Here is a 22921-nt window from a genome sequence, read left to right as displayed (position 1 = left end):
CAGCCCCAGCCCCCATGTGCGCTTTTGATGGATCATAAAACTTAAAAGTAGAACTATCATACGATCCAACAATTCCACTTCTGGTACACATCAAAAAAATTTTTTGAAAGTAGGGTCTCAAAGAGATATCTCTGTCTACTTGTGTTCACAGTAGCATTATTCATACTAAGAGGGAAGAACAACTCAAATGTCTGTCTATGGATGAATGGATAAAATGTGGTACATATACAAAAGAATATTACTCAGTCTTAAAAAAAATACTGTTACAAGCTACAACATGTATAAACTTTAACAACATTATGCTAAGTGAAATAAGCCAAACTACACACACAACTAAAACAAATTCTGTGTAATTCAATTTATATGAAAAATCTAAAATAGCCAAATTCAGAGAAACAGGCATCCTGGAGATCTATATCACAACAATATGAACATACCACTACTGAATTATATACTTAAAAATTATTTAAATGATGAATTTTTAAAATTACAATAAAAAATGAAGAAGAAAAACCAAAAATGGCAATCGATCTTTTTTTATGTTTCCCTCCCAAACTTCAAAAGGAGCCCAAAACTGCAAAACTATCCTAAAGCAGCAGCCAGCTAAAACACTGCTCTTAGAATACAGGGAGGGAGAGTGTCTGCAATCATGGGAGAGAAGGAAAAAACTTCAGGTGGACTATCCACTATATCTAATAATGACTTTATCACTATTGATCTAAGAAAGTGGAGACTTGGGTAGTGAATCCCAAGAAAAGGTGCCTCTAGGGCAAAAAATTAGTCTTTTATGATGTTTTGTTTAAACCATGAAGAGAAGATAATAGAGGTGCTGGTGCCAAATATAAATTCCTTAATGGCCAAGGCCATACATATCTCCTTTGCATTCCTTCTTGTACCTTACTCATAGAAATCACTAAGTAAATACTAGTTCATGCTAACAACAAGGACATCATTGGCAAAAGAATGGATCTTTTGTCCGAAAAATGCCTATGAGACTCAGAAGCTAAAGTGCTTAATGAATGAAGGTCATTTCTATAATGACAATCTCCACTGATTTCACAATCACTTTTTATTAAAAATTATTTTTAAAAACTATTTTTTCCTGGAAAACAGATACCATATTGCCCAATATTTGGCATTTAGAAATTCCCCCAAAATATATTGTATCACTTTAATATTAATTATATTCTCTAATGAAACAACCACTGGAATACAGGCCACTGATTTGCCACAAAATGGCAGAGGTCTGTCCTTCAGCTGAGACTGCTGGTATACAAGAGAAGGGGTTTTCCACTACACATGATTTTTATTGTTGGTTATACAAGCAAGAAGCTATAAAAATCAAGGTTCCTAAATATTTACATTAACAAGGTTCTTCGTTATTCATAAGATGCAAGATGAAAACAATTGCTTTAATTATATATTTAAAAGGATTTTAACTCAGCTTTAAAAAAGACTGAAATTATGACATTAGTCAGTAAATGGTTGGAGTTGGAGAATATCATACTAAGTGGAATAAGCCAATCCCACAAAACCAAAGGCTGAATGTTTTCTCTAATATGCAGATGCTAATTCACAATGGGGGGGGGCACAATAGGAAAGAATAGCGTTACCTTAGATTAGGTAGAGGAAAGTGAGGGGGGAGGTGCGAATAGGAAAGATAGTAGAATAAAACAGATATTATTACCTTATGTATATATGACTACATACCAATAGGATTCTGCAACATGTACACTCAGAAAAATGAGAAATTATATCCCATCTATGTATGATATATCAAAGTGCATAAATGCATTCTACTGTCATGTATAACTAATTAAAACAAAAAAATTTTAAAAAAGGATTTCAGTAGAAGAAAAAGGTTTCTAAACCATATTAGATATTCTGTGGTAATGAAATTAGACATTGTCCCTAAGCTATTTAAAGCTGCTGTTAAGTACATGTGTACACATGCATTCTATTCTTAAAAAATACATCCTCCAAATTGTAAATGCCTTGTGGCCCCTTAAATACCTCAGTCAACTACATCTACTTCCTATCTCTCCCAATATTGATAAGCCACAAATAAAATACAGTAGGAATTTTTTTGGTATAAAATTAATACTTTTTAGATTAAGTTATTTTTAACAGACCCTTTTATAAGTAGTGCAATGTTTCATCATTTGTTGGAATGTCATTTTCAACTTGCTATATATCCAAATTCATTCAACCTTGATAGAATACCATATAAAGAACCAGATCATCACTTTGAATCAAAATCTCACTTTAAGGTACCTAAAATACCAAAGGTTCTGCCTCATTTAAGTAAATTTTATTTGCTTCACTGCACAAAGGGAATCACATTTCTTTAGTTGTCTAATTTTATCTAAAGTAAATATGCAGCAAGAGCACTATTATCAAATAACAAATGCCCAACAAGCAAAAGGGGATGCCTGAACTGGTTTCTCACAATAGTGCCCAAAATGTCCTATAATGGGACAGGAAGGCATTTCCTCAGAATACTGTGCTGAGGATATTTATAGACTATGCACACATATGTATATCTTTATTAAAATAAAAGAACAATTTTTTTTCATTTTCAATGGAAAATTTGGAAAATGAGTAACTGCCCAAAAGCCAAAACATAAAATTAGCTTTTAAACTTCTTTCTTATCAAGATCTTTTTTAGAGATACTACCCAGCAATCAAGATAACCAAAAAGCACCACGCATTTTCATATCATCTTCCTAATCCTGTCTACTTTTTTGATAATAAAATGTGAAATGGTAAGAATACAGGATAAAAAGAAACAAGATTTTAGAACTGAAAATTATTTCAGAGATTATCAAATGCAATGTTTTTGTTTTACAGTTGAGACAACTGAAATGCAACTGTCTCTAAATTAGCTCTATAACTAAGTGGGATAAAGGTCTCTGTGATCTTCCTCCAAAATAAAAAAGAAAATGAGTAAAGCCTTATTTGGGGAGAAACACTAAAAACTGTCTCCAGAGTCAGGAAAGTTGTTAGAGCAAGTCACTTAATACTATTTGTGCTTTCCTTTCTGCATATCTAACAAACATAGAGCTACCTAACAGACATTTCTTCCCTCTAAAATGCTAACAGAAGGCCAGTTTGCCCTGTGAAGCAGTGTGCCTCAGCCTAGGAGATATATAGCTCATGATGCTAAGCCAGCCATTGTAACTGCATTCCCCTTAGCCATACATTCATCTCCTTGGTCCTCTGTGAGTGGGGGCAGTCTTTTGAAAAAATTCAAATAAATGAAACTTAAGAGAAAATCGATGGGAGTTTCCATGAAAGATTTTTGTTTTTAACTAGGCAGGTCCAAGAGGAAGCCTTACTTGCTCTGTCCACTTCCTCCTTCCTGCCTTGAAAAAGCTGTGATGCTAAAGCTGAGGCAGCCATTTTGTGAACTGGTAGCAATAAGCATGATAACAACAGATGAGAAGATGTAATCAAGGACTGGGAGAACCAGGGCCTTGAAGACACTGCTGAGCAGTGGAGCCAACCCAGACCACTCATCACTGAACTCTGAACTACTTGAGAAAATAATAAATAGCCTATAGTTTAAGCTTCTGGTAGTAGCTTTCTATTAAGTATAGCTGAAAGCAGTCTTGTGTTAAAAAAAAAAAAAATTGTTTTTTCTGTTGCATGCTGTGACTTTCCTGCCCAGTCTCTTATCTCGCACACACAGAGCTTATACTATAAGCAACTAAAGAGTAACGAGACTATATTGCTCCTGTATGATTAAGACACCAATTACAGTTAGAGTACCTTAGCTATACAGTTTTATTAAAATTAATGTCATCAGTAGAAAATCAGTAGGAAGAAAATGTGACTTAGAATCACGTCTGCCCCTAAATACAGACTTTGATCTTTCCTTCTGCTATTCCAAATCCTTTTTGGAAACAAGTACCATACAACAAATTGATAAATGATAACTGTTTAAACTCTTCTGTCTCCTTTAATTACAACTTTTTTTTTAAGATGGATACAATGTCTTTATTTTATTTATTTATTTTTATGTAGTATTGAGGATGGAACCCAGGGCCTCACACACGCAAGGCAAGAGCTCTACCACTGAGTGCCAACCCCAGCCTTGATCACACAACTTCTTATCAGTAAAATATAATAAAGTATTAAAATTTCATTTGTGAATTTGCATCCTCAAACCTAACCCAACTGATATTTTAATATACCAATGCTTGTAACCAAAATTTAGAGATTTACCTAACTCTCCTTCAAATTCATGGTACTGCTATTCTCCCCTATTAAAACTGAATATGGGAGCTGGGGTTGTGGCTCAGCAGCAGAGTGCTCGCCTAGCACATGCAATGCCCTGGTTCAACCCTCAGCACCACATAAAAATAAATAAATAAAATGAAGGTATATTAAAAAAACCTGAATATGTAGAATTTGAGTACTGCTAAGAAATTAAAAAACAGACTATCCACTTTAGCCATATTTTGCTGCTGTTCTTGTTGGTACCACATATTGAATCCAGGACACTTAACCATTAAGCTACAACACCACCACTTTTTTAATTCTCATTTTGAGACAGTCTCACTAAGTTGTTTAGGACCTCACTAAGTTGCTGAGGCTGGCCTCAAACTTGGGATTCTCTTTCCTCAGCCTCCCAAGTCACTGGAATTATAGGCAAATGCCAACTCACCTAGCTACTTTATCCATATTTGATGGAAATCTTTCAAATATATGTTCACCTCCATGACTCCTGTTGCATCTAACTCTGTACTTTTCTGGCCCTATTCTTCCAGTATCCAGCACATGGGGGAACCCAGTTCATCCCGAAGTCTTCCTCTGCTTTCCAATACTTATCTCCACTATCTGTCCACAGCCTAGACTGAAAATGCCTAATCTCTTCAGCCTTTTCTTACCATTTCTTCTAACATCATTTGTTTTGTCATCCCTCGGCTCTCTCTGGGTGTCGGAGTGTTAACAACTATCCTAGTTAGATGGAACTAACTGCCATGAGCACTCCATTGTCCTCTCAAATATGTGACCCTCTCTCCCCTCTTGTCTTTTAAGGGAAAAAAAATCACTGATTTTTAAAATGTATAAAAATGAATATGAACATGTTATGTGTGCATTTAAGGGCTCAGTGCTTTTTAGTTTTAAAAAAGATAGTAAGTACTCATTTTTTATAAACTGAAAAGTGGTTTTACCAATTCCTCCCTTCAGTCTGCAGTTTTTCCATCCACACTGATTTTATATGACCTTGTACCTGTGATGGTCTCTGGGCCACCTGGCTCATCCTACACATAAGCATATTCCCTTCTTCTTAACAAATGAACCAGTTAGGATGAAAATATTTTTTTCATATAAATGTGTGCATCATACTGCTCTAAATAGCTCTGCTAGTTTATACCAAAAATTTTCAAAGTGTTATCAAGAGACCTGGAGTAGGGAGCACCCCCTTCAAGGGGTCACCAACACTAAAACTACTTTTGGTAATACAAAGATCTTTATCTATTTTTTTCACTCTTACTCTCTCATGAATGTACAATAGTCATACCAGAGGATACATGGTATGTGATGATGATGTATCACTCTGACAACTAATGAAAGATGTTTATTCTTCATTCCTATCAGTCTTTTAAAAATTATTTCACTTAGAAATGTCCTTGATAAAACAGCTATTAATTTTATTAAACCTGCAGTCTTGAGAACTTAAATTCTGTATGTACTTTTCAGTTGCACATCTAAATACACTGTCTTAAAGAAAACTACTTAAGCAACCGAGTTATGAGCTTTTTTCAGAGAATGCCAGTTTGGCTTAAAAGAATGACTAGCAGACAACTTAACAGCTACTCAGACTTAAGTTTGGCAGACATTTTCTTTAAAATTAATAAAGTAAGTTCCCTCTTCAAGAAAAACTATTTGGGGGCTGGGGCCATAGTTCAGTAGTAAAGTGCTTGCCTAGCATGTGTGAGACACTGTGTTCGATCCTCAGCACTGCATAAAAATAAAGTTATTAGGTCCATCTATAACTTAAAAAAACATTTGTTGTTGACAATAAAATTTTTTTAGGAAAAAAATGAGGAAAAAATCATTGATTTTTAAAATGTATAAAATTCTTTTTTACATGGTACTTGAACTCACTATCAAGATACATCCATTTTTCAGTTCTTAAAGATGTTTAGATAAGACTAGTGGTTATATTAATGAATGTAATGTGTTTAACAAATTTGTAATCAAATGTGTCAAAATCTGAAAGATACGCATAACTCAATAAGCCATTATTTTTCAAATGGTCAATGCATGATACTAAAAAAATTACACACATATCAAAGACCCATTAAAAGATATTAATGGTACAAAAAAATTTCATACATATGGTCTCAGATTCAACACACAACTAACCCTTAAGAATCCACTTCCTGCTAGATTTTGGTATAACAAGAAATATTCATAATTATATGAAAAGATTACTAAAATACTCCATCATTTCCAATTATGAGTCTGTGTATATCCATGTTTTCTTGATATATTTCAACCAGAACAGCATATCAAAACAAAATGAAAGCAATATGAGATAAGGGAATCGGAAGCAATTACACAATGGGATGGGACTGGCAATGGGATCCTGGTTGTTGGATCCATGGGAGCTGTTATACTACTCTGCCCTTCTCCTTATCCCCTTTTTTCATCCCTGTGGATATCTGAAGATTTCCAACAAAAAGCTAAAAACAAAAAAAAAAAACAGATTGACTATAAAAACAGTGATGCAAATAGAGCTACCTTCTATTAAGCAATACATTTAAAACAATGCAACCCTTTCCACTATATTTATTTTTTAATTTTTTTTTGGCATGGGGGGTGGGGGCTGGGGGGTGTGTACCAGGGGTTGAATCCAGGGGCACTATATCACTGAACAAAATCCCCAGGACTTTTTTTTTTTTTTTGAGACAGGGTCTCCCCAAGTTGCTGAGGCTGGTCTCAAACTTGCAATCCTCTTGCCTTAGTGCCTCTGAACAGCTGGGATTATAAGCATGAGCCATCACACCCAGCTGGAATACTGTTTATATATGTTGTAAATACTGACCTTTGATGTTATTTTTAAATTTATAAATATTTTAAGCATTTCTGTTTTAATTTTAATATGTTAAATAATTATAAACAGGGGCTGGGGATGTGGCTCAAGCAGTAGCTCGCTCGCCTGGCATGCATGCGGCCCGGGTTCGATCCTCAGCACCACATACCAACAAAGATGTTGTGTCCGCCGAGAACTAATAAATATTAAAAATTCTCTCTCATTCTCTTAAAAAAAAAATAATAATAATTATAAACATAGTCCACATAAAGATATTTGGGATCAATCATTTTTAGAGTTTCTTGATATCAAAATGTTTGAAAAACACAGTTTAAACCACCATTAAAAAGGGCACTTATGCCAGGCACAGTGGCGCATGCCTGTAATCCTAGCGGCTTAGAAGCCTGAGACAGGAGGATCACAAATTCAAAGCCAATCTCAGCAACAGCAAGGCGCTAAGCAACTCAGTGAGACCCTGTCTCTAAATAAAATACAAAATAGGGCTGAGGATGTGGCTCAGTAGTCGAGTGCCCTTGAGTTCTTTCCCCACCCCCTCCCCCAACATCCGCAAAAAAAAAAAAAAAAAGGCACTTTAAAGTGTGTGTATATAAGAGAATGGGCACCTGAATACAAATCAGAAGATAATTTCAGTTCTAGTACCATTTTTTTCTTGCTTTGGGATTTAAATAAATTAATCTAAGGTCTCAGTTTCCTCATCTGTAAAGTGAATAACTCATGTCTTATTCTGAAGATCAAAAAAAAAAGACAAAATACATCAAAGCACTGTACAACTGCAAGGCATATCATTACAAAATCTCAAAGGTGAGTTTTAGACATTTATGATGTTTCTACAAGTTTCCCTATTCTTAATATTTTATAACTAAAAGAACTTACAGAAAATGCCAAGTGAAGATTTTTTGATTCTCAAATTAGCTCAAATGTCCAACTACATTCTATTCTACTATATTAAATTTCTTCCCCTACACTAATAATTGGTAATATACAATTCAACCCATTACTAAGTGTATTTGCATACAATCATACAGAAAATACTAACAAACTACAATTGTACCCAGATTCAACAAGTTTGGAAATTTTCCAATATTGTTTTATCTCCCACTTGTATTGTGACTATCATTAAGTTTTTGAAACAAATATAAGCATTTCATTTTGCCTATAAATACTTCCACATAACAGATGAGAAAATTCAACATAACCATAATACCATTATTGTAGCTAAAAATGTTATGGTTAATTTCTTGTCTTTTTTTAAGTCTTTGCTAGTCTTTAGATGGTTTGTATTATAAGTGAACCCAAGATTTTTAAGTAAAGCTAGGAAGGAAGGAAATAACACCATGCTTCATATACCATACACAGTTTACAAAACAGTCAAGAACCATCTTCCTGAGGAGTGTGCTTCTCCACCAACCAAACAAACAAAACACACTACAAAATGGATCACCATAGTGACACAGATCCTTGAGTATTCTGAGAAGTGACCAGAAGAAGAGAAACTCGGCTGCTTCAGTGAGGGAAAGAGCTGTTAGACTGAGCAGAAAGAGGTGACAGGAAACAACCACCCTCCATTTCAGAAAAGATGAAGTCAGGTCAGCCACAGGGTCAAAGCTAGAGGAGAGGTCACAGCCAGGTTCCAGTGGGAGCATCCTACTGAAACAAGAGTCAGGTGCCAAGGCCATAATTCAACCCCCACCCCCAACTGCCCTGTAGGTTGCAACATAGCTCAAAAAACAGTGCTCTCAGCTGCAGATATAATGGAACTATATAAAAAATAACAGTTGTGAGAATTAGTTCAATTTATTCAGCAAACAATTATCAAACTTACTATAGTAGGTACTGTCCTAGGATACTACATGGGTATTTGAAATTTTTATATACAAATCAAACAAAAAGTAGTATATACTTCTCTACACGTCTTTTCCCCTTCACTTTGAGGGGAAGAATGGATATATTTAAAATTAACTACCTGGCGATACAACTATGATTTGTTGTATATCTATCATTTTTTTTTCTTTATAAACTGCAGTTATACCACCACTCCCAGAAAGACATTAAAACAAATCTGAATTCTACTGTCCTTCCCAAAGATTTTTGGGAGGTACAAGTCAGATATAAACCCCCTGTGGTTTATATCTACAATTCTTTTTCCTTTTTATTTTTGGTTCTGGAGATTTAACCCAGTGACACATTACCACTGAGCTACACTCCCAGCCCTTTTTTAAAAAACTTTTTTTGATAAATATTGATTATTTTTAGTTATAGGTGGACACAATATATTTTATTTTCATGTGGTGCTGAGGATTGAACCCAGTACCTCTCGCATGCTAGGCGATCACTTTACCTCTGAGCCACAACCCCAGCCCCCAGCCCTTTTTTTAATTCTATTTTTTTTTATTTATGTGACAGCAGAATGCATTACAATTGTTATTACACATATAGAACACAATTTTTCACATATCTGGTTGTATACAAAGAATATTCACACCAATTCGTGTCTTCATACTTGTACTTTGGATAATAATGTCCATCATATTCCACCATCATTTCTAACCCCATGCCACCTCCCTTCCCCTCCCAGCCCTCTCCCAGCCCTTTTTATTGAGACAGTGCCTTGCTCAATTGCTGAGACGAGCCTCCACATCGACAATCCTCCTACCTCAGTCTCCCAAATCACTGGTATTACAGGCATGTATCACCATGCCCAGCTCTATAATTCTTTTCTAAATTATGTAGTTGAGAAAGAAATCAAAAAACACTAAATAATTTCCTACCTCATCTTAAAATTGTTTTGTTTTCCATAATCTTATCACAAGTATTTCAGAATATGTTGTAGATGAGCCGGGTGCCATGGCAAATGCCTGTAATCCCAGTGGCTCAGAAAGGTGAGACAGGAAAATCTCGAGTTCAAAGCCAGCCTCAGCAATGGTGAGGCGCTAAGCAATTCAGTGAGAACCTGTCTCTAAATAAAACACAAAATGGCTGGAGATGTGGTTCAGTGGTTGAGCACCCCAAGTTCAATCCCTGGTACCAAAAAAAAAAGAATATGTTGTAGATGAAACCTGGTTAGAGACATATATGAATAATTTTTGAGAGATTTGGTTCTACAGAGAAATATGTATACCCTTAATATAAAACCCTTTCTAGACTGCTTATGTCAGTTTCATCTATAATTTGTTCTTAAGTTTAAAGCTGCTGGGGCTGGGGATATAACTTAGCTGGAAGAGTGCTTGCCTAGCATGCACAAGGCCCTGGGTTCAATCCCCAGCACCATACACATACATACACACACACAAAAAAAAAAAGTTTGAGAAGCACTCTGTAAATGTGCCCCAAAACCTGAAACAGTCACTGATAAGGTTTTAGTTGACGCTTATAAAGAACATCTTGAAAACTAACAAAATAAATCTGGCAGTCAGATAACTTCAGTAAGAACACTCCCCCCCCACCCCACCCCCGCCCCCAGGTTTCTACTATTTGAAGATAATAAGGAAAAAAATTTGCCACAGTCTGGCTGGCAGTCTGGCTGGGCACAAAATAACCGAGCCGCCAGGAGGCACTGGTAGATTCAAACAGGAACTCCTTTATTGCACGAACTCCACCAGCACTGCATGCGCACTCCCCTGCACGTGCACTCCCCGCACTCCCCGCACTCCCCAGGAACTCTATCAGCCCTCATCCGGGCTCGCAAGAACTCAAAAGTAGCAGAGGCAGTAGGAGCCGCCCTATTGCCGGACAGCAGGGGTCTATATACAACTAAATACACAGCCTGTTTCAAGCCAGCATCATCCAGACACAGCAATTATACACAGTTTAACTTAATTATCATCATCTTAACTTAATTATCATCATCTCGCTGGCATCACCTTTCAACCACTCCTTCTGGCAAATGCCAGGCGCCATCCTGACTCGGCTGTGGCTCTCAACAAAAATTAAGCTTAAATTAAGTTACAGGTAATATTCTCAGTGAAACCATACAAATCTTTAAGGAGACACAATTAAAAAGAGCACAATATAACCCAAATTTCCCCTTCCATTCCAATACCACATTGCACAGGTCCTAAAAAGGAATTCTTCTCCCCTTATCCTATATACCTATCTGATCACTAAGCCCAATAGTGTTCTTATACTGTCTACAACTTGTTTTGTATGCTCTCATAAATGGTATCATTAAAACAAATTAGTGAGCTGGGGATGTAGCCTAGTGGGAGAGCATTTGGCTTAGCATGCATGAGGCCCTGGATTCAATCCCCAGTACCCCCGCTCCAAAAAAAAAAAATTAGCCTTAGAATTTAGCTTCCCTTTAGAGTACTATTAGGACTACTATTTCTAATAGAGAATAGACACCAATATATAAAAGCCCTAATTAAATAAAAAACAACAATATAAACCTTACTGTAAAAAAACATAAGCTCCATTCAGGTAACTCCAGGGTCTCGGTAAGATAGGAAGATCACAAATCTGAGGGCAGCCTCAGCTACTTAGGGGATGTAGTTCAGTGTAAAGAACCCCAGGATTTGATTCCCCAGTAACCACCATGGCCCCAAAACCAAGAAGGACCAAAAAAAAAAAAAAAAAAAAACCCTTGAGATTCTTAGCAAATGGCACCAAAAGAACTGTGAATAAATTGTTAATGAGGAATCAAGTCAAAGCTTGCAGGTACCATCTAAATAGAGTCACAAAAACAAGACTAAAGATGAAGGTTATCTTCACTACTTGGCACCACTGGACATCAGTTTTTTCATGTATTGTTTACTTGTTTATGGCCCTTCCAGTTTTGGTTTTTTGTTTTGTTTTGTTTTAAGACAAGTTCTCACCAAGTTGCTCAGGGCCTTGCTAAATTGCTGAGGCTGGCCTTAAACTTTTGATGCTCCCGCCTGGAACTTCCTGGGATTATAGGTATAAGCCACTATGCCTGGCTTGTTGTCATTATTTATTGTCCTTCTGTCTTCTCCCCATAAGACTCTAAGTTCCATAAAGACAGTAACCTTCTCTATCTCATATTCCTCTGTTGGCTAGTGTCTAGACCTCAGTAGAGGGTCAATATAAATTTGCTAAATAATTAAGTGGATGAATAACTTCCCCCACTTCCCTTCTTCCATACACATGATTACCATTTTTTCAAGTGATTACCATTCTTTCAACTTCCATACACAAGTAAACATTCTTTCTATCAACTTTGAGGATTACTTTCTCAACCCTCCAATCTCTTTCTCCTTTATAAATGTGATATTTATCAGCAGTATGATAATTGTTTACATATATATGTATGTATGTATATATATATATATGTATATGCCTCACTTAAAATTCTTTAATCCTGCTCTAAGAGTAGAACTGTATCCCCAACTTTTATGTACCTCTAATAAATGTTTTGCTTAACTTATGTCTGTAGTTAAACCAGAAATCTAATTGAGATAATAATTTCAACTTTTTATAATTCATCCCTCCTTTCCAAATAACTCAAAATAGGACAAGAAAATGAAGGGGTCATTTTCTATTCTGAATTTATCGCTGGAAATTTCAAGTTTTACATTCTCATATAATTATATTTCATGATCATAATTTACTTTATTTAAAAAATTTAGGGCTGGGATTGTGGCTCAGCAGTAGAGCGCTCACCTAGCACGGGCGGGACCCGGGTTCGATCCTCAGCCACCACATAAAATTAAAGGCATTGTGTTATGTCCATCTACACCTAAAAAACTAAATATTTTTTTAAAAAATTTGGTTGTAGATGGACACAATGCCTTTATTTTGTTTATTTATTTATATGTGGGTGCTGTGGATCGAACCCAGTGCCTCACACGTGCTAGGCAAACACTCTACCACTGAGCTACAACCCCAGCTCCCCCAAGAATAATTTTTTAAAATTTTATTCACAATACCTTTATTTCACTCATTTATTTTTTACGTGGTGCTGAGGATCAAACCCAGGGTCTCATGCATGCAAGACGAGCACTCTACCACTGAGCCACAACTCCAGCCCCTCCCCCCCCCCAGAATAAATTTTTTATGTAATAAAAAATCTTACGAATTTTGAGTGGTACCTGTAATGGAGTTTCTATTCCTAATCTAGAAGGGGGTGACGTTTCATTACTCCTTTCTTGTTGCTGAGGTATCAGAAGGTATTTTTCCATTTCTGCCTATTTCCTTTCATACAAAGACATATTCAGTTCCCTTTTTTCCTGGTCATACTCCTGGCAAGCCTTTTTATTTCTTTGTACCTATCCTCAGTAATCTGCCTTAGGTCCTCCTTTTGAGCCACTCTTGTTTCCTCCATTTATTTGATTAAATTTCTAACTAAGCCTGTTTCTTTAAGTCCACACATCTTTATGAACCTCCCTTCACACAGCTAAAACTTGATCATCTGGTCTCAGGAAACATAAAAATAACATTATCCACAACAACAAAATCAAGGGAAAATGACATCTGGCTTTGGAATACATCATATGCAGCTTTGGGCAAGATTTACTTTCTTAATTAAGTTTTGGTTAAGCCAACATTAGAAAGATTTTCTTTTATGATGCTGGATATCTGACTCAGTTTCAAAATTTGATGCAGTTTTGTTTTGTTTTTTAAGGCCATTCAGGCATCAACCATGGTTTTTAACTTGGTCCTTCAATCTGTTAAAATCTTTCATAAAGTCTGTTTTCCGTTTCCCCCAACTTATCTCCTACTTCTCTTGGTATACTGATCCAAATGGGTTTATATTAATTTACAAGTACCTTTTGCATGAGAACTCAAAGCATTTTAAAAACACTGAATCCAGTGAAATTTTTAGTGCAGATAATATATGACAGAAAACTATTTCTACCAGATACTACAAGAAAATTTGGATTTCTAGGGTAAATTCCACTGGTAATTCTAGCAAAAATATTTAGTAGGATTTTATGATTAGTTGAAAACAAAAACTTTAATACTGAACAGGTATACAAATCTATATCATCAATATATTAATCCCGTATCTGAAAACTCTACTAACTTAAATTCCCCAGTGGGGCTGGGGCTATAGCTCAGCAGTAGAGCGCTTGCCTCATACATTCAAGGCACTGAGTTCAATCCTCAGCACCACATAAAAATAAATAAAGATTAAAAATAGGAGAAAAAAAAACATGTAAATCTTTCTTTAAAAAAATAAATAAATTCACCAGGCCAGGCATGGTGGCACATGCAAGTAATCCCAGTAACTCAAGAGGCTGAGGCAGGAGGATTCCAAGTTTAAAACAGCTTCAGCAACTTAGCAAGACCCTATCTCTAAATAAAATACAAAAAAGAGCTTGAGATATGGCTCAGTGGTTAAGTGCCCCTGGGGTTCAATCCCCAGTACCAAAAAGAAAAAGAAAAGAAATTAAATCCCTCAATACACATACATATAGAAAATAGCTTCAAAACAAACATCAATCCTTCCTCTTCACTGGGAATGTCACTCAGTGGGAGAGTGCTTGCCTGGCATGTGTAAGGCCCTGGGTTTGATCCCAGCACTATAACAAACAAAAATAAAGAATCCTGTCCCTTCTCCTAAACTCAGGCTAAAGTCCAAAGCTTCTCAGATCTACTCAATTTTTTGGAGGGTTGGGAAGACTGAGGATTGAACCCAGGGCCTCACTAAACCCCCAGTCTACCCACTACTCTTAAACCCTGATCTTAGCTCCACTTCTACTCCCAGCCATGCCACAAATAATTTTTGAGTGGATAAGCAAAAGGAAAAGAATGGGGTTAACAGAATTTTCTCTTTTGCCCCCTTCTGTTTATGCCATTAAGCTTTTGGCCAAAGAGACTTACAACCCCCAAATTCACATTGACTATTTTTATTTTATAGAACTCAATTACATTCACCAAGCTAAGCCAAAGGACACAGACTTCCCAAAATGAAGAGGGAGCAAAAGTGAATGATTCTGTAGTTCTGTTCCTTGCCCCTTCCATAATTATGCACTAACTGAAATACTTGAATAAAATAAGTACAATTTTAAGCCAAATCAGATATTTTACTTTGAATTGCTGACATATCAGAAGTTAAAACTAAAAAAAAATTAAATATCATTACCACAATTTACACTTTTTTCCACATATCTGAATATAGTTTTATAGCATTTGAACTTATTCATCATTACTACGATTCAAAATAATCTCTCTTCTATTTTTCCTACCTAAAAATGAACTCAGCTGGGGTTATTTGGCCCAAATTTTTACATAAGTTGCTAAATGTTAACAAAAAAATTAAACAGCAACTTTCCACAATGTCTTCAGTCAGTAAATTCCACAGCTTATTTTTAAACAAAGACAAAAACTTGCCCAGTGTCTAGTCACATTGTGAATAAAATACAGTTATAAATTCTTAGTTTTTCAATTTACTTCTCTAGGCTGCTTCCTCACCAAATAAAGAATTCCACAAGCTTTAATTAATTTCAGCTTCCCAAACTGTGTCCATCAATGTATGATTCCCAAGGAAAAATAAGTAATTAAAAAATTATTAACTCAACTGGCAAATATTCCTTTCTTCTTTTACCTTACTTTTAACGTTTCTTTTCTTGATGTAGATTAAACAGCGTAACTTTTAAGGAAAAAGCTGTCACCTACAGGTATTATCAGCATCACAGCATGGCCAAAAAAAAAAAACAAAAAAAAACCTGACAATCTCAGATCCCCAAATGGTAGTCACCAAGGTCTTTAATGAATAGTAAATTCTCTCTCTCTCTCTCTCTCTCTCTCTCTCTCTCTCTCTCTCTCACACACACACACACACACACACACACACACACACACACACACACAGAAAGACAAGAAAGAAACATACCTGGTCATTTTCTAAACAGGTTTGATAGGTTTGGTTCACTTTTAAGAGCAGAGTATTTACTTATAATCTTTTAAAGCAAAGTGGCAGCCACGGCACTGGGTAAATAAAAACTTCAGAGAGTTTTAAAACCCTGCATCTTAACTCACTTCCCCTTGGTTCAAGGGAACGGAACAGCAAGCCCCACAGCAAATGAGATTATGCAACAGGTTTTTCCTCTCCACCTTATTCATCATAGGCTGATTAGAGGTGTGCTTCCTCCAAACAATCCGGGATACCCAGGACTTCAAAAAGTCAAGGATCTTTGCAGTCGACATTTAATAAGCTTCCTTCGGATTTTGCAGTATCCATTCATTTTAAGATCTACCTCTATTTTCTCAGGTTCATAACCGGCTTCCTTTAGGAAATAAATGCAGCATCGGAAAACTAAGGTTTTGCATATATATTTTCCTCTGTGGTATTTTATCACATGAAACACATGATACACAGATCCTCGGCCGTGGCTGGGCTTTTTTTTTTTCCTCACGTTTTATGGCTAGTATAAATTAGGAAGTCTGGAGCACCGGAGTCGCCAACGCCATGACCGAGCCCCAGCAGCAAAGTTGAGAGGTTCTTTCTTGTTTGTGTTGTTAGTTGGCTGAGTTTAAGGGAGCAGCACATCACCACCCAGGTGGCCTCTCTGCCTACATTAAAGGCGAATTCGGGATAATGGGAAGAGGCAGGCCGGGGCCCCACTTGGCAGGCGTGTTGTGTAACATTCGCGCCTGGAAGTGAGCAGCTTCGCCCGCGAAGGTGCCGCGTCCCAGGCGGCAGTCGCTCTCGGCGGGGCCGGCCCGAGCCCGCACGCACCTCCCGCCCGGCCTCCCGGCGAGGCCTGCACCCCCCCCCGCTTCGGAACGGCTGCCGTCGCCCCCACCCCGCCCCCCCGGAGCGCGGCCGGGACTCCCGAGACCGCAGAGTCGCGAAGGCAGGGCCGGCGGGGCGCGAGCGCGGCGCCCGGCACACGGGGTCTGGGCGCGCCGCGGAGCGTCCATACTGCCCCGCACCCTCCCGACCCGCGCGCGCTCCCCGCGCCGCCCTCCAAGGCCACTTACTTCTGGGGCCGCCGACCCCCCGACTCCCTCTGAGGGAATCGAAAGTTGTCACGGCGTCTCCTCTCCGGGCCCTCGGCTCCCGGGCTAGTTAGGGGCCGCCGCGGAGCCCGGAGGGCGGCTGCGCTCCCGCTGGCGTCCCGTCCCGTCGCTCTCGCCTCCTCCTCTTCTTTACACTATATTATCTTCTCCTTCTCTGAGGGGTGGGCGGGGGCGGGAGGCTTAGGAAGAGGAGACGTTTGCAACTTTTCTTCACTCTTTCTCTTCCACCCCCCCCCCAATCAAGACTTCCAAAAACAAATGTCGAAATGAGTGAAGAACTTGGGGAGGTAAAGGTGGGGGCCGCGTGGGGAAAGCCGAGGGGCGAGGGAGAGGGGAGAATAATCGTTAAAATTTGATTAAAGCCCCCCAAACAGTGATACACAGAAAGAGGGGGAAAGGCGGGGGGGTGGGGTGGGGGGTTGGGGAAAAGAGAAAGAGTCGCTGGTCAGGAAACTTCAAGCGCGGATGAGGTCATTGGTTTAAAAATAAAGAGATGGCGTCACTTGAAACCAATCCCAGTGAATGAACTCAGCGGAGCCCCGGGGAAAGGAGGAGACAGGCGAGGGCAGGGCGGTGGGCGGTGGGCGCCGGGCGGGGCCGCGCGCCGCCCTCCCGCCCATCCCGCGGCCGTCCGAGCCCGCTGCGCGGCTGGACGCCGCGTTTCGGCAGCTCGGGGAGGGGTCGGGTCACGTTCCCTTCCAGAGTTCGGCGACTCGGAGGCAGGTTCCGCAGGCGCTGCTGGGAGGAGCCCGGCTGCCCGCGGAAGCGGCCCCGCGGCCTCCTCCTCCTTCCGCGCCCGCGCGCCTGCTGCCCCGGGCTCGCGTCCCCGGACCCCGAGCTAAGGTCCCTACCCGCCCCCTCCAGCGCGGCGCCTCAACAGGTTCTGGAGGCTTCCCCCACCCGAACGCAGAACTTTTTCCTTCTCCTTAGATTGTTTTCAGCTGCCTCACTAAGAAACGCAAACGATAATTTGAGAGAATTACAATAGGTTTTTTTTTTTTAAATCCGAATCCAAACTGCAGTGGCCTGCATTAAAAAGTTACAGGTAGGTACTTAAAAAACTGCACACTAGTGTTGTCAGGCACTGAACTATCTGTATGCTGTCATTAAAAGCCCCTGCATGAATGTTCCTAAATTATTTTACTTTGCTTATATTTGCAATATAGTAAGTAAAAGTATCCAAAAATTCTTCTTAAATATATTTTATATATCGGGCCGCACAGAATCATCTTTAAATCACATAAGGGATTCTCTGCTTTCTTGGGTGGTGCAAGACCTCTGTTGATTTAACTCCAGGTACCTCATGTTTTTAAAAATTTGAACTCATTACAATAGCTTTGTTTTGAGACATTACATAGGCTTTGGAAAACTAGAGACTTGAGGTGGTGACAAATCAGGACTTGGAATCACTGAATAGGACAATCAAAGCTTTATTCCAGTGTGCTTTGAGCATCTGAACATGAGGCTGCTTCCACTGAGAAGGGCTCACGTGGATATCACATAACAGGGATGTGATTAATGACGGAAAAGCACACTGTGAGTGGACTGCTCCATGAGCCAGAATTTATGTGTAGGAATAATCTAGCTCTTAAAACCTTCCGTTGGCAATGTCCCAGAGTAGGGACACTGGCCCCTCAAGGCACTGTTTGTTGAGGGATATTTATGTGGACATTGCCTAAGGGAGTTTTTTAATTGGCAAAAGAACTAAAAAGCAGGTTTGGGTTGGAAAGATGATACATCTCTGTTACTACTTTTCTGCCTCTAAATACTGCAACAAAAGTGTATTCACTGTGACTGGTAGTCATTTAAGGTTAGCATTAGGGAGTAAGTTCCTGGGTACTTCCGGCTCACCTTTTAGAGGAGGAAAAGGAGATAGCTGGACACTTTCAGGTCAGGCTGTAGGTGAATCCTGAACACCACAGTTGCAGACCCAACTTTCAGGCAGTGCTTTTGACCTGCGACTTCTGCGGAGGGGAAGCTCTCTGCAACTTCTTGCTCCCTGTCCTCTGGTGGACAGGAGATGTTACTGCAGCTTCACGGAGATTACTTCTGTTCTACAAGTAAAGCCTAAAAATCTACTGACCATAAAGCTGCTGTTTTTAGAGCAGTTAAAGTGGGTAGTTGGAAAGGATATGCGTCTCAAATCTGCTTGGTTTGGCAGTGTTGGGATTTTTAGGAAGGAAGGAAAAGATAGTACTCATACTAGAGATGGAGAGCATGAATCTTGCCTGGATGAAAGGAAATTTTATGGTATAATATGGTTTATATGCCAAAGCACCAATAGCCTTGCTCTAAGTGACACATCTTGAAACTTCCCCCACTTCCTAATTTATAGAGTTAAATTGAAGTATCTTCCATGTATGTTTTGCTATGATAGCAATTCTGGAAGTGCATATTTTATAGGGAAAAAAAGATTAAAGCTAATTAAAAACTAAATTTAAAAAACTAAATCAATGATTAAGTGGCATTCAATAGTAATTAAAAGAGTCCAGAGGAAAGAGGTAATAATAAAGGGTTTTTAAGGGAAGATATCTTATAAAGAGCTTTGACCCATTCCTTGAGGGATAATTAAGACTTGTGGTGAAGGGGGGAAATGAAAGAACTGTTCTACCAGGGAAATGGCATGAGTAAAGTCATGGATGTGGAGTGAATAAGTTATGTTCACATGAGAGAGGAATAGACCCTCCAGTAGTAGAAGAAACTGGTATTAGCAATTAGATATAAAGTCAAAGACATTCAGAGACACATTATAGAGGTATTTGAATGTTAGGAAAAATATTAGTCCAGCGAGTTAAAGGGAAAACACGGAACAAGTTTACTTTAATGAAAAGTACATTTCTTTTTGTTCTTTTTAATTTTTTTTTTTTTAGTTGTAGATGGACACAATACCTTTATTTATTTTTATTTGGTGCTGAGGATAGAACTCACTCCCTCGTGTGTGCTAGGAAAGCACTCTGCCACTAAGCTACAACCCCAGCCCATAATATTTAGTATCTAGACCCTCTTAAACGATTAATCTACCCATGGCTGAAATTTACTTATTCATTTAACACAAACAGTGACTGAATGGCTACCACCTGTGTGTGTCCGGTAGATAGCTAGCTCTGGGAATGTGGTCATAAATAAGTCAAGGGAGGCCCTTTCCTTTGTGGAATTTACATTCTAGTGGTGAGAGAAGACAATAAGCAAATACACAAAAATCAATGACCAGAACTGTGACAAGATCAACTATCTAAGGAAGAAACTGGCTGATGTGGCTGAGAGTAGGGTGAAGGTGGTTGGGGAAGTTTAAATGAGGAGGGACATTTGAACTGAGGCCTGAAGGGTAGCAATCAGTGAAGTGGTCTGGGTGAGGAAAGAGATCACTCAAAGACCCTTCACAAGAGACAGAGTGACCTGCAGAATTGGTGCATTCCTAAAGCCAAAGGTAGGCCAGTGGGGCTCAAATGTATAAAATGAAAGTGGGCAGGAGTCAGATTATGTAAAGCCTGATAGAGCATGGAGAGAAATTTGAATTCTGTTCTAAAAGATTTAAGCAGGTTAGTATGTGATTTATAAAGACGATATTGGCAAGTAAACATAATAGTTTTGAAGAGTTTTAATAAAAATCTAAAATATTACCCTTTTAATTTAGCAGTTTTCTTTTCCAGTAGGAAGAAAATTTTTTTTTTATTAAACTCCACAGATCCCTTTTAATGTCCCCAATAAAGGTCTGTTAGCCAAAGATTCATGGATTCTTAGGGAGTGCATGGATGGACTTCCAAGGGTCCAGGAGTTCCTTGAAGTTTTATATATATATATGCTTGTGTGTGTTTCTCTGTGAGTTTTTCCCTAGCTTTCAACAGATTTTCAAAGGATTTTATCACACAAAAAAAGTGAGACCTACTTCACATTTATGTCTTAGGTGTGCTTTTTGAAGAGTGGTCCCTGCTCTTGTCTTAGGGTTCATGGCACTGTACAAACAAATTACATTTCTGGAAAGAAGGAAGTTCTGTCTCAAGAGATGGCAGTATGATGGAGGAGGGCAGTATTTGCAGGAGAAAAGGAGAGAATGTTCTAAGTTTGTCACTAACAGAACTTGACAAAAATATTTTTTCCACCTGTGTAGTGAGAGAAGTAGAAGAGACCTATGACAATATCTGAGATCAATCCACTCACTTTACATATAAGAAAGTGAAGATCCAGAGAGGTTATGTGGCTTGCCCAAGACTACACAGCCAGTTAGGGATCAACCTTGAATTATAAATAGGTCTCCCAGCTATCAATATCAGACTCTATAATCCTAATCTAAAGATTTACAAAGAAACTGGACCAAATATTGATCTTGATATTTGCTTAGCATGCACCAACCCCAGAGTTCCACCAAAGAGAGAGAGCTTAAGAGTTTACTAGGAATTAGGGTTGAATTTTATTAAATTCAATTACACAAATACTCATTCCTAAGGAATTAGAAGGAAAGAGGGAAATAAAAGTTTTCAAAAATTTGCAACATTAGCCAGGGTAGTGGTGCACACCTGTATTCCCAGCCCCTGGGGAGGATGAGACAGGAGGATTGCAAATTCAAAGCAGCTTAGTGAGATCCTAAACATTTGAGCAAGACCCTGTCTCTAAATACAATATAAAAAGTGCCTGGGGAGGGCTGGGATTGTGGCTCAGTGGCAGAGCACTTGCCTCTCACGTGTGAGACACTGAGTTTAACCCTTAGCACCACATAAAATAAATGAATAAAAAAATAAATGTATTGTGTCCATCTATAACTTAAAAAGTATTTTAAAAAGCTGGGGAAGGTTGGAGATGTGGCTCAGTGGTAAAATGCCTTTGGGTTCAACCCCTGATACCAAAAAAGAAAAGTGAAAGATTTCATCCCTGAAAGAGATGAAAAACATCAATGTAAAGATGCACAACCAGCCACCAGGAACAGTGGGGCCGGCCTATAATTTCTGTGGATTCAGGGCCTGACACAGGAGCATCATAAGTCCAATGCCAATTTAGCAAGGCCCTCACCAACTAAGTGAGACTCTCTCAAAATAAAAAGGGCCCCCGGGTTCCATATTCAGTGCATCCCCACAAAAAAAAAAAAAAAAAAAAAAAAAAAGCACAAGCAGCCTTTTCTCCAAGATGTTGCAGAAAGAAAAAAAAAAAAAAAAAGGAAGTTCCTCTCTTTCCCAAAACCAAAGCCAAGGCTTTGAAGGCCAAGAAGACAATGATAAAAGGAGTGCACAGCCACACAATAAAAAAAAAGACCCACATGTCACCCACCCTCCAGTTCCCTGAGACAGCAGTTCTGGAGGCAGCTCAAATACTCCCAGAAGAGTGCCCCTGGGAGAAACAAGCTTAACTACTATGCCATCAAGTTCCCCTGACCACTGAGTCTGCTGTGAAGTAGATGGAAAACAAGACACTTGTACTCATAGTGGATGTCAAGGCCAGCAAGGACAAATCAAACAGGCTGTGAAGAAGCTCTGTGACACTGATATGGCCAAGGTCATACCCCGTGAGGCCTAGTGGAGAGAAGAAAGCATATATTCCACTCATTCCTGATTATGATGCGTTTGGATATTGCTAACAAAATAGGGATCATCTAAATGGAGTCTTACTGGATAATTCTAAGAGGACATTTTTCCACCACACACAAGTATGACCAGGCAAGAATAAATAGGAGTAACACTCGCAACACTCTGTGTTGTCCTTAAATAGCTGATCTATTTAATAAATATAAATTTAAGAAATATAAACAGAGATAAGTTACAAAAACTAGATGATTTTTCACTTACTGGTCTTGCAATGATTTTAGAAATTGGTAATCTCATAATTGAGTCAAGAATATGGAAAAACAGACTTTCTCAATACCACTGATGAAAGTATATAAGTTGGTCTATTCTGGAGGACAATTTGGCAATATGATCTCAAAAGTCTTTTAAAATGCATATC

The 22921-nt window shown here is 38.6% G+C and overlaps 2 protein-coding genes across 2 annotated transcripts in view; one reads left to right on the top strand and one right to left on the bottom strand.

The window, feature by feature from the left end:
- The window catches only part of Dusp16 (dual specificity phosphatase 16), a 91052-nt gene extending 73961 nt beyond the window's left edge, over positions 1 to 17091 (bottom strand). The window contains exon 1 of the mRNA XM_005331909.4: positions 16952 to 17091. The gene's annotated coding sequence lies outside the window, so the exon portion shown is untranslated. The remainder of the gene's footprint in view (positions 1 to 16951) is intronic.
- A 421-nt stretch (positions 17092 to 17512) lies between these two features.
- Positions 17513 to 22921, top strand: part of LOC144364925 (uncharacterized) — a 31682-nt gene continuing 26273 nt past the window's right edge. The window contains exon 1 of the mRNA XM_078015222.1: positions 17513 to 18035. Within this exon, the coding sequence (XP_077871348.1) occupies positions 17513 to 17920 (408 nt within the window). The 3' untranslated portion in view covers positions 17921 to 18035. The remainder of the gene's footprint in view (positions 18036 to 22921) is intronic.

This window comes from Ictidomys tridecemlineatus, chromosome 6 (genome assembly GCF_052094955.1).
Source record: "Ictidomys tridecemlineatus isolate mIctTri1 chromosome 6, mIctTri1.hap1, whole genome shotgun sequence".
NCBI classification, from domain to species: Eukaryota; Metazoa; Chordata; class Mammalia; order Rodentia; family Sciuridae; genus Ictidomys; species Ictidomys tridecemlineatus.
Note: the sequence above shows the minus strand (reverse complement) of the source record. Positions and strands in the feature narration are given on the sequence as shown.